Source organism: Zeus faber (genome assembly GCF_960531495.2).
Source record: "Zeus faber genome assembly, chromosome: 10".
NCBI classification, from domain to species: Eukaryota; Metazoa; Chordata; class Actinopteri; order Zeiformes; family Zeidae; genus Zeus; species Zeus faber.
In genome coordinates this window covers 29,489,235-29,506,733 of record NC_137199.1, presented here as the reverse complement: position 1 = coordinate 29,506,733, position 17,499 = coordinate 29,489,235, and the positions used below count along the sequence as shown (strand labels likewise).

The window sequence follows — 17,499 nt, the reverse complement described above, 5'->3', positions numbered from 1 at the left end:
GTCTCTATGTTGTACCCACGGAAAGTTTCGGAGTTTCCCAACAAGAGCAAGAGAGTCTGACTGCGCTATTTAACCTGCTTTAATACAGGAATCTATTGTAAAATGGCCCAGAACTATTGTGAGAGTTATTTATAGAATTATTAGAGAATTGCTTTGAGTTGATCAAGACAAAACAATTTAACACCAATAATTCAAGAGAAATCATGATAAATATAAATAGTTATTATTCACGGGCGAATTACCCTTGAAGATTTGGGTCTGAAATGATGAGCCAACATTAAAATTTAGTATAATATGTATTTTTATGAAACTCATTTAACTTGTTTATTATTCTTATTATTCTTATTGTTATTCTTATTCTTCTTCTTCTTCTTCTTCTTCTTCTTCTTCTTATTATTATTATTATTATTATTATTATTATTATTATTATTATCAATATTATTATTATTTTTATTTTTATTTTTTTATTGTTGTTATTATTATTATTATTGTTTGCTGGCCTTGATGGATTTAATGGAAATCACTTCCAGTTGATTATTGTGTATGAAAGATGAACACTGACAATGAAGGTTTTCATATTCTAAGAATAGAATAGAATACATATCCCTCCTTCTCTGACTTTTAAGAGAAAAGTGCCAGTGAAGTGTGTGAAAACAGAGCAGTAGAGGAAATGGACATCAGCGTTACTTCCTGTGGAAGGAAGCTGCGATCACACGGAGGAAAACAGGACGTCCGCCCTGAAATAGACACGGATGCTCTCAAAACATAGAGACTGCAGTGAAGAAATGGAAGAAGTAACGAACAGACGGATGAAAAAACAGTGACTTCACACTACAGCAAAACAAAACAAGGAGAAAGAGAAATTAAGACTTTATTATTGGATAGATAAATGTAAATCTAACCCAACCAATGTGTTTCACCAACATCTACAATGATCCAAGTTACTGCTAAAAAAATGTACTTATTACCGTCGTTTTAGGAACTAAATGTGAAATCGTGGCTCAGACGGTTTTATTTTAATAGATATATAGAATGGATGGACAGTGCTCCTCACAGGGGAAATCTGGTGGAGGGATCAATGCTCAGCCTCCAGCTCCACCCGGGGGAGGAAATCAAGGGCAGGACAGGGGGTTCTGCACCCCACCTTCATGGAAAAAACAGAGCGTTGTCCCCCTCAATAAATCATTGTAAACAGAACTATCTCATTTGAAGGGACATGATGAAATGCATTGAAAGCATTTGTGGTTGCAAAACAATGCCCCGCCCCCTCCCCTCCGCGGTGTCCCTCCTACACCTCGAACCAAAGTTATACCCTTGCCTCCACCTCCACCAGAGCTCCACCTGCACAACAAACACACACACAGGGTGGCCATGTTTTACCTGCAAGGTTCAAACACCTCCACCCGAGTTCCGCCTGCATATACACACATACACACACACACACACAAACACACACACACACACAGGGCGGCCATGTTTTCCCTGCAGGGTTTAAACACCTCCACTCGAGCTCCCCCTGCCTGCACACACACACACACACACACACACACACACACACACACACACACACACACGCGCACGCACGCACGCACGCACGCACGCACACACACACACACACACACACACACACACACACAGGGTGGGCATGCTTTCCCTGCAGGGTTTTAACACCCCCACCCAAGCTCCGCCTGCAGACACACACTCACACACACACAGGGCGGCCATGTTTCCCTGCAGGGTTCAAACACCTCCACCCGAGCCCTGCCTGCATACACACACACACAAACACACACATGCACACACACACGCACGCACACACACGCACGCACGCACGCACGCACACACACACACACACACACACACAGGGCAGCCATGTCTTCCTTGTGGAGTTTAAAGACCTCCACCCGAGCCCTGCCTGCACACACACACGCACGCACACACACACACACACACACACACACACACACACACACACACACACACACACACACACACACACACACACACACACACACACACACACACAGGGTGGGCATGCTTTCCCTGCAGGGTTTTAACACCCCCACCCAAGCTCCGCCTGCAGACACACACTCACACACACACAGGGCGGCCATGTTTCCCTGTAGGGTTCAAACACCTCCACCCGAGCCCTGCCTGCATACACACACACACACACACACACACACACACACACACACACACACACACACACACACACACACACACACACACACACACACACACACACACAGGGCAGCCATGTCTTCCTTGCAGGGTTTAAAGACCTCCACCCAAGCTCCACTTAGCTTGCTGCCATGAGGATGGAGAGGTCAGCGAGGAAGGTATAGGGGTTCAGGGGTGGTCAAACTGCCCACCCCTGAACCCTTGAACCCCTTTTAAGAAAATCCAGGTCTGGAAAGTTAGACCTCCACTCCGGGTTTTTGGAGTCAAGCGTGTGTATTTGCTGGTTTCCAGGGACGGTTCATTCAACACTTGAAATGTTTCCAGACACTCAAAACCATTGTTCTTGCTTATTGTTGGTTCCTGGGATTATTTTATTGTTTTGGGTTATTCTACGCTTACAAGTAGGTTATTGTAATGGCCAAGGTTTTTTGTTGTTGAAGTTTCTCTATCTTCTATCTTGAAATGACTGTATATTTCCAATAACTGTCTATAATCATCTGTCATTGATCTATTTTCAAACTACTGCTCCACACTGGCCTCTGCTGGCAGCAGATGTCATTGCAGCCGTTCATTTGCGCGTTGAAGGCTCCTTTTCCCAAATCCAAAGCCAAAATATCATTAAACACACATCAGTTTATCACTCCGACTCAAGATGTATTACGGTTACGGTGTGACAGTTATACCAGTCATCATTGCATGTTATCTGAAAAGGTTGGTTGGGCGTATCCAACTGTAAGACGTGAATGGCAACTTGCCGTCATTTTTACCTCATTATAATATTGGTCCAATATATAATATTCATTATTCAACTGGCTCAAGTGTCTAATGCGTGTCCCGCGGCCAAGTCCCGCGTGCAAACACTGAATTTGGAAAAAAGCTGCTTTTAGTTCCTGTGCTGCACACACTTGGAACAGTTGACACACATTGAAACTGGCCACAGTCAAACAAGCGATGGGTCAGTTTCGGACGCAGGATGGTCACTGATGTGAACTGACCGTGTTCTGTGGTTGTTTGTTTGTTTCTCGTTGGCTGTTTATTGTGTGTGTGTTTATCCTGATATGTTTTCTAATGAAATCTGGTCATCATTGTAAATGAGGGCGTGGCTCAATGAGTTTATGGTAATTTGAGGTTGAATGAATCAATGAAAAAATAGTTTTCATGCAGAAAAACAAACAAACTGCTGTTGGTTTGTTGTGATGTCATGTCTGTTTTAATGTTGTGGCCCCCAGTGCAATAAAAGCTTTTTATAAATGAATATTTATATCCAGAAACATTCAAAGATATTCATTTAGAACTAATTTAGTGGGCTGGGTGAAACATTTCCCCGCCCTTTTAAAATAAAATGTCCAGGTTCCGCGTGTTCAGCGCAACGGTCACGGCGTTCCAAAACACCATATGAAAACTGAGGAGGAGGAGAAAGGAGAAATGCCGAAATGTCAACCCAGAGGCGTCCAACGAGTGAGCGCAGAAGACGTGGCAGGAGTTTATTTTACTTTCTGGATCTGGAATTTGAGATCAAATGTAGGAATTAGATGATAGGACGATGATGATAAAAATGATAAAAAAAATAGTATGGAAGTATGGAATGGATGTTTTGTGACCCCGCCCGCACCCGTCTAACATCTTTTATCGGCTGAGAGCCCCCTTCAGTGGCAATGGGAGAAAGAAAGAAAAATTAACATAAATTATGTACTGTACGTGTGTCCTATGTGTTTTTTTTAACACTATATATAACCAATATTTAAATATATATATTATATAATTAGAATATATATATATATATATACAATTTTCAGACTACCCCCTGCAGTAGGGGTACCCCCGTTTGAGAAACACTGCTCTACTGACTTTGTGGACATTTCTTTCACTACAGCAGCCATTTTGAAACACCATGGAAGGCTGAACGCAGCTGAAGGCACCGGCCTTAATTAGGGTGTGGTCAGTTTCACCCCTCATGTGAAAATATGTCAGAACATCAACAAACTGATAATGTCGTAGTACTGCTGTGCCCCTTTTCATTGTTTTAATATAAACAAATATAATACAAGATATTGTTCGGTGGTTTTGTATATTCTGACTATTTCTGTGTTGGTTTTTTTGGCTTTGTGTGTATTTGGCATTTATTATTTATTTTACTTTATATTCAATTTTAGTTAACTATTATATACAATATTATGTGTTTTTTATATTTTTAATATATACTATTTATAGATTTATTTCATTAAATAACATCACATTTTTATATTTGTTTTTTAATTTAAATGCTCATGGTCTGAAAAGAAAGGCCCCATCCCTCGCCACGACAAATTCCTAGATTATGGAATGGCCCTCAGAGGAATAAACTCATTGTGATTCTTGGTGGTGACATGTGATTCAGCCGGGATGCCGTTCCACCGCTGGAGGAAACGGGGCCTTCATCAACCACATTGTCTTCAGCTGCGCTCGCCCTCCGTGGCATCTCAAAATGGCTGCCGGTGACGGCCACGCCTTTCCCCCCCTGTTGGACGGCAGTCGTTTCACATGGCGGCGGCGTTGTGGTTGTGTGTGAGGTGAGGTGCGGTGAGGTGAGGTGAGGTGTGGTGCGGTGCGGTGCGGTGAGGGGGCGTGGGAAGGCCGGACTGCAGCCGGCGACACGATGGGCGAGTTTGATTTGCTCTCCTCCAACTCCACCAACTCCACGGACCTGGCGTACGGACTGGCGGCCAACGCGCTCGCGGTGCTTCTGTACGGAAGCTGCACCGTGCCGGTCAAGAGGGTGGAGGCCGGGGACGGTGAGACGTCACATTCTGTTTCTGCATTCATTTCTTATATGGTCAATTCTAATATCATCTAAGATGGTCTCTTATTTGGTTCATTTTTTTAGGTTATTTTCTGACCTAAGAATTTTTCTTGTATTAATTTCTGGTTATTTTCCTGACATTATTTTTCATGTTGTACATTTGTATATTCTTAAAGTAATTGCCAATGTCTTGTTTTTTTGTTCTGTGTCTTATTTATTTTTTAACACAAATGAAGGTAAAATAAACAAATAGAATAACGCCCAGAATTTAGTACACACACATCAGCCACAACATTAAAACCACCACTAATAACACTAATATTGTGTAGCTCCCCTCGTGTCCTCAGAGCCGCTGTGACCGTGGAGGCATGGACTCCACCAGACTGAGGGGTCCTGTGGTGTCTGGCACCAAGACCTTAGCAGCAGATCCTTTAAGTCCTGGAAGTTGGAGGTGGGGGTCCCCATAAATCGGGCTTGTTGTTCCAGCACATCCCACAGATGCTCCATCGGGTCAAGATTTGGGGAATTTAGAGGCCAAGTTAACAGCTTGAACTCTTTGTCAAACCATTCCTGAGCACTTTTTGCAGGGTGCATCATCCTGCTGAAAGAGGCCACTGCCATCAGGGAATACCGTTGCCATGGAGGAGTGAACTTGGTCTGTAACAATGTTTAGGTAGGTGGTACGTGTCAAAGTAACATCCACATGAATGTCAGGACCCAAGGTTTCCCAGAAGAACATTGCCCAGAGTATCACATTGCCTCCGCCTTCTTTCTTAATGCATCCTGGTGCCATGTCTTCCCCAGGTAAACGACGCACATGCACCCACCCATCCATATGATGTAGAAGAAAACGTGATTCATCAGACCAGGCCACCTTCTTCCATTGCTCCATGGTCCAGTTGTGACGCTCACGTGTCCATTGTAGGTGCTTTCAGGGGTGGACAGGGGTCAACATGGACACTGTGAGCGCTTCCATACGCAGCAAGCTGCCCTGCACTGTGTGTTCTACACCTTTCTATCATAGCAACATTCACTGTTTCAACACTTTGTGCTGCAGTAGTTCTTCTGTGGGATCCAACCAGACGAGCTAGACTTCACTCCCCACGCGCATCAATGAGCCTTGACCCTGTCACCGGTTCACCGGTCGTCCTTCCTTGGATACTGGATCCTTGGATACTGGATCCTTGGATACTGGATGTTGTGGTTGATCAGTGTTTAATGCATAAACATCACAAATGAGATGGTCCACTAGAGGGTTATGTAACATCAGATATTCATTACATTTAATATCAACTTTACTTAAACATACAAGTGCTCTTTTTGTGTACTTTTGACAAGTATGTATTTTATATATATTTTTGTGACCGTTTTCTTTCTCGCAGGGATGTTTTTCCAGTGGGTGAGCTGTGCCACCATCTGGATGGCAGCGAAGGTCGGGGACATGATTCTCAACTCGCCCAAATGCCACCCACTGGCCCTGCTGGGCGGAGCCCTCTGGGCCACAGGTATCCAGTATCAACCCCATATACAGTATATATAAAATATATATTTTTTTATATATGGGGGGGGGGGATTGTTTGTTTCTTGACCTTTTTCCGAGGTTTTCTTCTTTAAGCTAATGAGTGGGAATCTGTTTTTTGTTTGTCATTGATTGAAATTGCTCAAACGACCTCCCACCGACCTGCAGGGTTCCTCTTTCTCCACAGGGAACATCACCGTCGTCCCCGTGGTGAAGACCATCGGACTCAGCCTCGGGATCCTGATTTGGGGCTCCAGCAGCTTGCTGATTGGTTGGGCCAGTTCAAGGTGAGTCAGCTAATTTATTTTGTCCGTGTGTTAAATGTCCCACGTGGTGGGTGTTCCCAGCCTCAAAAACGACCTCTGGATGTCCGACGTGGGGAAGGTAGAAACGGGTTGTACGTCTCCAGGTTTGGCTGGTTCGGCATCACGCCACAGGAGGTTTCGAGGCCGACGCTGAATTGCTGTGGAGCCGCTTTGTGTCTGCTCAGGTAAATGAATCCTCTTTATCCCTAGCGGCAACGATCCCTGCGGTGCACACACTCCAGGATTTTAAAGGACGGGGATCAGGCATCTTGGGATTCTAGCGACACAATATAACTTGAGACTGGAGATGTCAAACCTAATTGATGTTCTGTAGAGTAAGACACGGAACCATGATCTCAAAGTGTGTTTGTGTCCTTAACCAAGTGCTCTAGTGTAAATTGGGTGTAGAACCTGTCGGTGCAGCCTTGTGGATGAAGCTGATTCAGACTTTTGCTTCTGTTTTTTGGCAGCGGTCTGATATTTTTCTGTGTCAAAAGTGATGTTGAGCAGCACTCTGGCTCTGAAACCCACCCGCTGCTCAGGGACCGGGTGAGTAGATGGAGCGCATGCGGCGCGCGCCGGGAGCACTGTTCACATTCCACTTCAAAAAAATAAACAACAAATGGAAATTAGCTTTGGCGTTGCAAGGTCAAACATGCAGAATTGCAGCCCGGTCCATTCAGACGGTTTCACTCTGGAAGTGCAGACTGTACGTGTAGTCGCACGTACACATACAATGAATTCTGTCAAAGCTGTTTATTTAGGTGGCACGCAAAGAGCCAAGCCGTCACATTCAGTAGGAGTTGTGCCAAATTCCCTCCCTTCCGTTTGTCGGTGGGAGATTCATCGACGGTGTCTCCAGAGTCAAATGATTTGTTCGCTATGAACGGCTCGTTTGAGTCGAGCATCACTGTCGGCCACAATAACGAGCACCGTTCTAGGTGTTTCAGGTTGGTGGGCGGGCAGGTTGGTGGCGGAGCGCCGTGGGATCGATTCCACCCGAGGCTGTGGGGGGCACTTGAGATGTAATGGGAGCGCATTGATCGGCGACGCTTCAGGTCTTGTATTTCTAACCCGGCGTGTTCAACGCGCCGAGCGCCTCCCCGGGCTTCTGTCCTTCTCCTCTGCAGGGCTCCAACTCTGGAGGCTACGCGGCCAATCCTTCGGCGTTCTGGATCGATAAGGTCGGACCCAGAACCAGAAGACTCGTGTGAGTTCAAGTCATTATTCAGATGGGCCGGTTTTAACGTGTGGGGCCCGTCCCCTAGAGGGCTGCAGAGGTACTGCACCAGAGATGGACTGAGGTTAAATTATGTAGAAACGAACCAGAATTATTGACTGGATGTTGCCGTTATTATTATTTTATAATAATAATAATAATAATAATAATGGCTGATTGATTTTTTTACTACATGACTAATAAATCATGTTGAAAAAAAATATTTTAAATAGTGTCATATTACATCATATTATACATTTTGTTTATTTTTACATTCCTAAAATCTTACACAAAATAAATGAGCAAAATAGGAATCAATACAATCTGAAATTACAGTATTTGGGTTGTTTTTTTTCTTTGAGCCTTGAAAGTTTATTTCAAAGTTCTTCAGCTGAGTCAGATGTTCGACCTCCAGGATAAAACCCTCGGCTCTAAATCATTATTTTTTGAAAAGCTTCATTTGGCGTCACTGTTAAACCTCTCCCCGTACGGATCTTCCCAAATGTCCCTGAACCTTAAAAGGATAAAGAGTTTATTTGGGATGTTCTAAAACGCTGGAATTGCGCTTATTCTGGGCACCATGGTTACGACTGATGAAAAGAAAATATAACCGTTTTTTTCCAAATGAATCAATTTAGATAAAGGCCCAAAGGAGTGTATTCAGCCATCCCTAGGATTATTTTAGGTTATTTGGCGACAGTTAGCTTGAATTCAGCTTCATGTGCATATCAAGTTATTTTCTAAATTTCCAGTTTAGTTTTCCAAAAAAATCCATGAACCCTAACGTCTGGTTTGATTTTCAAAATGTCCGATTTGATCTTTACTTAATTAAAACCTCATCAAGCTTGTGTTTTAACCAGTTTTCCACTTTATTAATTCATTAACAAATCAATGATATTTTACTTTTTCATCTTCTCGACGAGTACGTGTGCAGATTTATTAAAAATAAACGATAAACCATTTTCACATTAAACCTTTTATAGTAAGTCCCTCTCCAGAGTGCTACGTTCCAGCCGACATTGTGCACAGAACTAATCTACAATTTAAATACTGTATTGTGTATAGGTTTTATTAATATTTATTCAATCCTTTTTTTGAATCCTCCCTCAGCGGCTTCCTGCTGGCCGTGGCGGCCGGCCTGCTGTACGGCTTGTCCTTCGTCCCCGTACTTTACATCAAGAGCCACTCGTTGTTCCATGGCAGTGTGTACTACGGCGCCAGTCTGTCTGGTGAGTGCAGTTCACAATAAGACCTTCTCATCCATTGCCATTTTAATAAAAAGAACTTATTTGGGTAGCGCCCTTCATACATCAGCTCAAAGTGCTTCACATAAATAGAAGGTTTAGATGGCGGCAATCAAAGCAAACCAGCGGAACGCATTTAATAGAAAACGGGTAAATGTATTAATTTGAGCTTTGGACATATGGTCACATCATTCCTCAGCGAGTGGTTGCTGAATTCTTGACTCACGGAAAAGGGCGGGGCTCGCACGGAACGCTCTTATAGTACACATCGTGTCATTACTCTATTCCTTGTGGCGTACACCTCAGGACTCTCAGGCGTCCTGGACAAATTGTCTCGAGCGGATCACGAGGAGATGTCTGACGGGTCCCGATCCCAGATGCTCAAACTCCCGTGTGGCCCTGGGGAATCTGACTGAGGATATTGGGCTGCTTTGATACCGTCTTAAGTCTTGGCTCCTGTAGTTGATGCTAGAATCCCAATCCCCAACATGTGCCGTCCTTGACGAATCCTGTGTGCGCTGCTGGGATGTAAATGGAATGTGTGATGCCCCTCTAGTCTATCCTTTCATAACTCAGACAATTATATTTATCTACCTGATTCACACAGAACCCTGAACCCTCTTATAGTCATCATCCCTGTAGTATTGCATTCATATTATTCATCTGTACAGTGCATCCACCGATATTTATATATTTATATCCATGCTCCCTGTTAAACTGCCGCTTATATCATATTTATTTTACCTAAATCATCCTGTGCGTGTGATGGTGTTTTCTGTATTGTATGTTCTGTATATTAGTATTTTATTATTTTTTTCTTTGCAACGATGGCAAATTTTCCGTTCAGTCATTTGATGCACCAGTCTTTACTGCGACAAATTCCTAGTACATGGAAACTTACTTGGCGACATGAAACAGACTCCGATTCTGAAGACGACTGTGGCGCTTTGGCCAACCCCACCAGTGGTGCATTCACAAGGCGGAGGAGCTGATCCATAATGTACAGAAATAGTCTTCCGGACCGATGAGAAACTATCGGTGGGTCAGCTTAAGGGTAACCATGGCAACCTTAGCACAGGCACTCCTCGTTTCAATTGCTTTTTCAGCTCGGTTTGAAATGATGATTTAAAAAAAAAAAAGTGTGCTGAACATGAATCAATCGTTTTGTTTTTTTTCCCCTGCAATAAACAGAAATGAGAAACTAGTCTAAGATTGAAACAGTTTTTATTCCAACAGAGGCTCAAATGGCATTGGCCCAAATGTGAACAGGCATAAAACACAGTATATACACTTTATGTTTATCATTGTATTCTGCAAACATGGTACAAACATTCATTATATAACGTTCAATTCCAGTCAAATTCAGGTGTGAAAAACACAGTATTGTGTATTATTCAATTTTAGGGTTAATGTATAATACCTTTTTGTTTAGATTTCTTGGATATTGTAATTTTTCATATTTTAATATTCTAGAACTGTATATTTTACTTTATCGTGATTTGCCTGTTTCCATGTGTGCTGCGGTAACACCTGAATTTCCCTCTGGGAATGAATCAACAATCTAAAGCACAAGTTACATTTTTAAAGAAACCAGCTTGTATTGTGTCCTATTGCCGTAACGAACCCGGTCGTCGTGCCATAACTGTCCGTGTTGTAACTTGCCCTGTTGTGCGTAACTCGCCGTGCGGTAAAGCATCGTGCTGTAACTCGCTGTGTTGTTGTGCCGTAACGGCTGTGTTGCCATGTCATAACCCACTGTCTCCCCCCACTGTGCAGATGTGGACTATGTGTACATTCATTGCAGTGGAATCTTCCTCACCACGTCTCTGTATTTCTTCATCTACTGTGCTGTGATGAGCAACAGGCCCCGGATTTACTCCAGAGCCATCCTGCCAGGTGAACCCAAATATCTCCGTTTGGGATGCAGACCCGTTGCTTGTACATAAGAGGGGGACATGAAAGCATATCTGATGTCGCTGCATTCCGACTATATTGAAAAACATCACATCTATATATCACAAACATCTGGAGGAGAGTATTAACACTAAAAGGAAAATAACTGAAACCGAACGACATCTTTTCCTTCTCTGGCTAATTGGACCAGACTGTATTTGTGCCTCATGGTTCTGCCAGGAACGTTTAATTCATTTCCCATAGAGTTCTATAAAGTGTTTTCTGACAAACTCTAAAACGAATGTAGGACGAGGCCTTTTGCGACCAGAGGTCGTCCTAAACCCTCCCAAGCCACCATCTCTGTGCTGTTGAACAGAATAAAAATCCATTGGTCTGTGGTTCATATCCACCAATTAGTCTCCTGTGACGATGGGATTCTCACTGAAGCTCTCTCGCGCCGTCTGGAAGACGTGATTCCCTCCATTAACCAAGAGCAATCGGGTGTCATTCCAGGGCGACATTGTTTCTCCAACATGCGTGGACTGCTCAGTGACATGTTCTCAACCCCAGAACCTGAAGGAACGATCTTTCGATGCTGAAGAGGCGTTTTGAAAGGGTTGAGTGGGGCCACTTGATTTGTGTTCTGGAGAGGGCGGGGTCTACGTCTCACACCTGAGTCAAAATTGCTTTTACTCGTCCCCTTTGGCCTCAGTACGTACGAATGGGGGGGGGGGGGGTAACCTCCCACTATCTCAGCCTGTACAAAGGGACCCGCGGGATTGTTTTTTATCCCCATCTCTATGTGATAGTTATACAACCACTGGCTACTGCACTTATATCTGAGGGGCTCCAGGGTGTAGTCAGTGGAGAAATGACTCTCAAACTCAAATAAAATATCCCAAACGGAGTGCTTACGTTGTTGGTGCCCTTGGTGAGCTGCTACGGCTTCGCGCCGGGGGCCTGGCTTCACGAGTTAGCGCAACGGGTACGCGCTCTGTTTTAATGTGCGTGTCCATCCCGGCGGTGATTTATTAAATGCACCCGACATGGGGCAGCGGCTCGGCGTCCAGAAGGAGACGTTCTGAGTCCACACGGGCAGCTCTGGCGTCTCAATGAGGCCCCGCTGCGAGGGAGTACAACGCTCTGGGTTTCACACCCCCCCACCTTGTGTTTTCATATATTCCTTTGCATTTCATATTTTTACCGTTTTGTTTTTTTAAGACCCGTGACGCTACCAGTGATCCCACTAACTAGATCAGTGGGGTTTCTTTTTTTTTTTTTTTTTTCTCCTAACCGCTGTGGTGAGCGTTTGCCAGGTGGCGGCGTGAAAATGTTTTAACTTCCCGAAATAAATGGAAATCCGCTTTTATGTTGAATGACGAAAACTGCCAGGCTGCTTAAATTCACCTGATCGATTGGTTCCAGCTGAACAGCAGCTCCCTGTTCATTCGCACAAGTTTCACCCTGAAAGTGGTTTCGACCCTGGTTTTTTTTTTTTTTCGGTTCTTCCGACTCTTTGCTGGTATCGTCCAGTTTGATGAATTGCAGATTCACTCCCTTGCCGGAGTGACTCCTGAGTCGTTTGAATAGCTTTCAGCTACAAACGAGTCATTCAAGAGTCTTTGGCCATAATAATAATACTAGGCACAGTTCTACATTTTTCTGGCCGTTGCGTGGTTCACAGGAGGGTGGTGGAGCTCTGGGGTCATATTGAGGGTGGAAACGTTGGGCATGGCAGGACTGGACGATTCTGTTGAATTTCTTTGTGGGTCCTTCTCCTGGATGTGCAGTCAAATCAGGCGCATTTGGGACAGGGCAGCAATCGCCAGGATGGATTCTGGAGGGCGAAATTGCCTCATCACCGTTGCCTCGTCACAAGAAGGTCCCGGGTTCGAGTCCCTGGTCCCGTTTGTGGGGGGTTTGCACGTTCACGTTGTGTTTGCTCCTGGCTCCGTCGTCCGGCCGCTCCGGTTTCCTCCCGCCGTCAAGACATATGTTGGGGGTTAATGCTTTGAACGTTGCCCTTAACGGAGGCACAGGCGAAAGAGGCAAATGCAGAGGGTGACTAACTTCCCCCCCCAGAGGGATTAATTAAGCAAACAAACAAACCCTCCCTCTCTCTCTCCCTCCCTCAGCGTTTGCGTCTGGTCTGATGTGGACGGTGGGCTCGTACAGCTGGTTCCTGGCTAATAACCACCTGAGTGCCGTCGTCACCTTCCCCATCGTCACTGCGGTGAGTGAGCTGCACGGCGGCGCTTTGGAAAGAGGGCTCACATGAACTGCACGATGTGGGTTTTCTACGGATAGAATAAAAAAAAGATTTACTGAGGGTTGGTCAATCAAGTTTCAATGACTGCCTCGGCTCAGGTTCAACTCACATTGATCTCCAAGCAGGTGTGATGATATTTACCTTCATATGGGAAGGATCTGTAGGCTTCAGAGACCACCAGGATGCTTACTGGGAGGCATCGGTGGCTGAGCATTATTTGTTCTATTATTGAGTCATGTAATAACCTGGAGCTGCCCCTGACCAACCCACGTCCAAGTCCTCCCACCGTCTGCTTCCTCCTCGCAGCGCTCACTGCCTCAGCGACCGAAGACAAAACCTCAGCCCGGACTTTTCAGCTTCGACTAATCAAACCGCACTTGCATTTATTCTATTCACCTTCAGCGGCGACGATTCACTTTTTCAGAGCGCCGTACGAGTGGTCTCTGTTTTTGTATCTGAGGGTGCAGAAAGAACCTCCTCATAGGGAGAAATCAGGCGTGGCTGATGCTTAATACAAGTTGAGCTAAGCAGTCATTTGTGCCTCTGGATTCCTTTTTTTGGCCTTAATTGGTAAAATCCGTCAAGTGTATGGGGGCAGGGGGCGGCGTGACTGGAATCCAAGTATTGTTACAGCGGTGGAGTGGAAAAATAGAAAATGGCTCAGAATAAATACTGGAGGTGACCTTTGCCGACAAAGGGTTTAATACCAACTGACTGTGAAATGATCAAACATACATCCTTCAGTATTAAAGTAAAAGCAATCTGTTGTACATCATGTTAACCAGTGAAGTGTTGTGTTTCTGCCAGGGCTACGGTCTGGTGGCAGCGCTGTGGGGATCGCTGGTCTTCAGGGAGATTCGGGTGAGCGTCACTTTGAAATGTCCTTCACAGTCGCTCCAGACGCTTTGTCAGTTGTTGCCTGGAAGCGCCCGAAGGAGCCTGAAAGAATGTGAAATCTGTCTCGGTGTTGGGGGGGGGGAGACAAACAATCTGATTTGGCTCCAGGTGTGATGTCTGTTGTAGATTCCATCACTTGCGTATTCCCGCCTCCTGGACAGTGCCGGGCTTGTTACGCTTGGCTTACATTGTCAGTGAGTTGTGGGGGGGGGGGGGACTTCTTCCTGGAGTCACTCCCTCAAACGTGTCGGTTTGTTTCTTTCGCGATAACGAGACTCCAGCCGTTTACTGAGGATGACCACTAAATGCGAGCGGGCCGTTGGACAGAATTAATTGGCTGCTGTGGAATTCCATTCGCAGCTCAAAATGAATCTCCCCTTGTCGACCTGTGGATTATACTGCATCTCCGAGTCCGTACGCGGCGTCAAGCCACAGATGACTGAACCTGTTGTCTTTAACGGCATCGTCCCTACAAACGGTGACACGGGGGGGTTCATGTGTACAGTACAGTGAGGTTTTGTCGAGGGTTTCGCCGCAACGGAGCTGCCGGGTGATAATGCTGCTTGGCCTCCCAAAAAAGTCAAACCTGTCGCCGGAAGGTGCCAAACCTGTCATTGTTGGTGTGAGAAGGACATAATGAGGCCAAGGACAGTGAACCCTGAATGATCAATCACATGGATCGTTGCCCTGAATGCGTTGCCAGGCAACAGCTGACTACGCACTCTCTTCCGGTAGAGGTTATATAAAGTACGACGTGGAATCATACTGCGTCCAATCTCCTTTTTGGGGGTAAAACCGTCCAGGGGCCGTTTTCTTTACTTGCGGAACGAGAGACGTGACCACATTTCAGCTGGAATGACCGCAGCGAGAGTTTTATTAATTTAGTCACTTTTGTGCCGTGCTTCCTGACTTGCTGTGACCTTTTGGAGTTCTGGAACATAAAGGGTTGACTTGATCAAGGGGAGCGCTTCTTGAGAGGAGACGGGCAGTTTGGCAGATATATCTGTTGTCATTTGGCTTTTCCCACGACATCAGGGTCAACGGTTATGCAGCCGATGGTGTCCCGGCTTTTAAATAAGTATAATGAACAAAAAAAACGGATTATCCTGTACTTGCGTGTTTGAACACTGTCATGGCTGTTTAGTAGAATTATCCACAGCAGTTGATGCACTACTTCTGTAAGAAGACGTTTGTAGGATCACTGGTGCCTCATCCAACATGCTCCACAGCGAGACCTGCACAGATCCTGTGTGAGGCAATAAGTTATAATAACTTATTACACTTCTTTAAAGTTACTCACATAAGTGCAGAGAAGTAGTCCGACAAGGCGTTAAAAATCCCTTTTTTTTTATTGACTCTCGCTCCACGTGCCGGTAACGTTACATTAAGCCATAAAGCAGTTCTGCTGCTGGTGTGTGACATAGGTCTTTATGCACAGGACCATAGTGACCATACGTGCAGCTGTCTTATCGTGTTCACGTCGTGTGTATTTGATATTTACTTGTTTTTTCATTCACATATTTGTTTCATCTTTCAACTTACAAAAATCCCTCCAATACACTTGGGCTTTGTGGTTTAAAAAAAAAAAAAAAAAAAAAAAAAAAAAAATATTGTGTGAACTTGAGTAAAAATAACAATACTAATTTGACGGTATTATTTACTTATATATATTTTTCCAAGTTGTCTACTTTCAACCTTTATGGTTTTCAATAGAGTTAAAACTGAGATATTTTCACAGGATAAAATAATTTTTATCTTTTACTAATCTCATATGTTCACGTACCATCAAGGCCAGCAGAGCAGCCATAAGTCTCTTCACACCATCTGCCGCCACCCGTGACTCGTGTTTACATCAATCTCAACTCTGTAAATAACCAGATTATTAGATTCAGTCTGGGAAAGCGCTTGATAACCAACCAGCCAAGAAAGAAACATCTGGGCGTTCTGGCGTTTTCTCTCCGCAGGGTCTGGGGAACTGCTTGGTGTTCCTCCTGGCGTCGTGCGTGGTCCTCACGGGTTCTGTGCTGACAGCCGTCTCTAAGCTCTAGGGACCCGACTCATTTGGAGAAAACGCAGAAAATAAAAACCATTGGGTCTGTGACCTGGCTTTTTTTTGTGCAGTGGGTTTAGCACGAAGCACGTGCTGAATATTTCACATTTAATAATGTTGAACTTGTTATGCCGCACTGACAGCCCTGACCTTGGAGATGAAGCCCTGCCTATGTTGTGTGGAATTAATGAAATATTGTCTTGTATTGTAACAAGAATAAGACATTAAAATATTGACATTTCTAATGCCGCTTTTTGTCTTTTTTTTTTCTCTGTATGAGTAGAGTGAGTGGGGGGCCTCATCTGTGGGAGGAGGCTGAGAAGTTAAATTTTCTATAATTACAGCTGCGTTTTCATTGATCCTGCATTCTTAGGGAGACATGTCACAGAGCTGTACATTTACTCCCAGCTCAGAGCTAAACTGACTGGAGTTAATTGGATTTAGGGAAAATATGCGTCAGAGCACGGCGGGGGCGGGGTCTCCTCACGTCAGCAGGATTCATGCTCAGGTCTCTGCTGTTTACATCCAAACACTTAGGTGCACTGGAAATGAGGTTGGAGGAGGATTATGTTCTCACGTCAACCATCTTAAGGGATTGTCGACACGGTCAGGCAACTTGTTGATGAGCGTGACAAATGGAATCTTTATCAAACATGAGAGGTGGTGGGGGGGGGGGGCTTTATCTGGTAGGTATTTTGGCTGTTAGAAATCTGCCGTCTAAAGCAGGCTTTACACAGACTCAGAGAAACCCATCAGACAGTTGGATCCTCCCACCTATTGGCTGCCGGGTGAGCTGCTATAAAAACAGATTAATTGATAGTGAATATGGATGGTGGTCTGCGCGGTAGGAGGGGTGTGAGTAACTCGGGTTCCCTGGGCTTGGCTGGCTCGCCCCCTCCACACCCCGCGATTTTAACTGCATACACAAACGGCACACATTGAGCACTGGGGTTTCCTGGGTGCTGGTGGGGTTGGTTGGGGGCGACGGGGTGGGCCCCCTGCCAGCCGTGTTCAGGTTCTGGCAACCTGCCCTTGGTGCCAGGTGGTTTCTGGACTGCTGTGAGTGCAGCCGGGTGCCTTCCGGGTCCCCTTTGTCGCTGCCCACCGCTGTGGTTGTGGAGGGTCCACATATGTGGCGGT

General features: G+C 45.0%; 1 protein-coding gene across 1 annotated transcript; it reads left to right on the top strand.

The window, feature by feature from the left end:
* Positions 1-4,819: 4,819 nt before the first annotated feature.
* On the top strand, positions 4,820-16,357 carry tmem144b (transmembrane protein 144b; the record flags this gene model as incomplete). The annotated part of the gene is made up of 12 exons (XM_080008262.1): positions 4,820-4,955; positions 6,346-6,468; positions 6,670-6,769; positions 6,892-6,972; positions 7,258-7,336; positions 7,918-7,997; positions 9,117-9,235; positions 9,557-9,643; positions 11,027-11,146; positions 13,279-13,376; positions 14,220-14,273; positions 16,274-16,357. The coding sequence occupies 12 exons, from the start codon at positions 4,820-4,822 to the stop codon at positions 16,355-16,357; spliced, it is 1,161 nt and encodes a 386-aa protein (XP_079864388.1).
* Between the last annotated feature and the right edge of the window lie 1,142 nt (positions 16,358-17,499).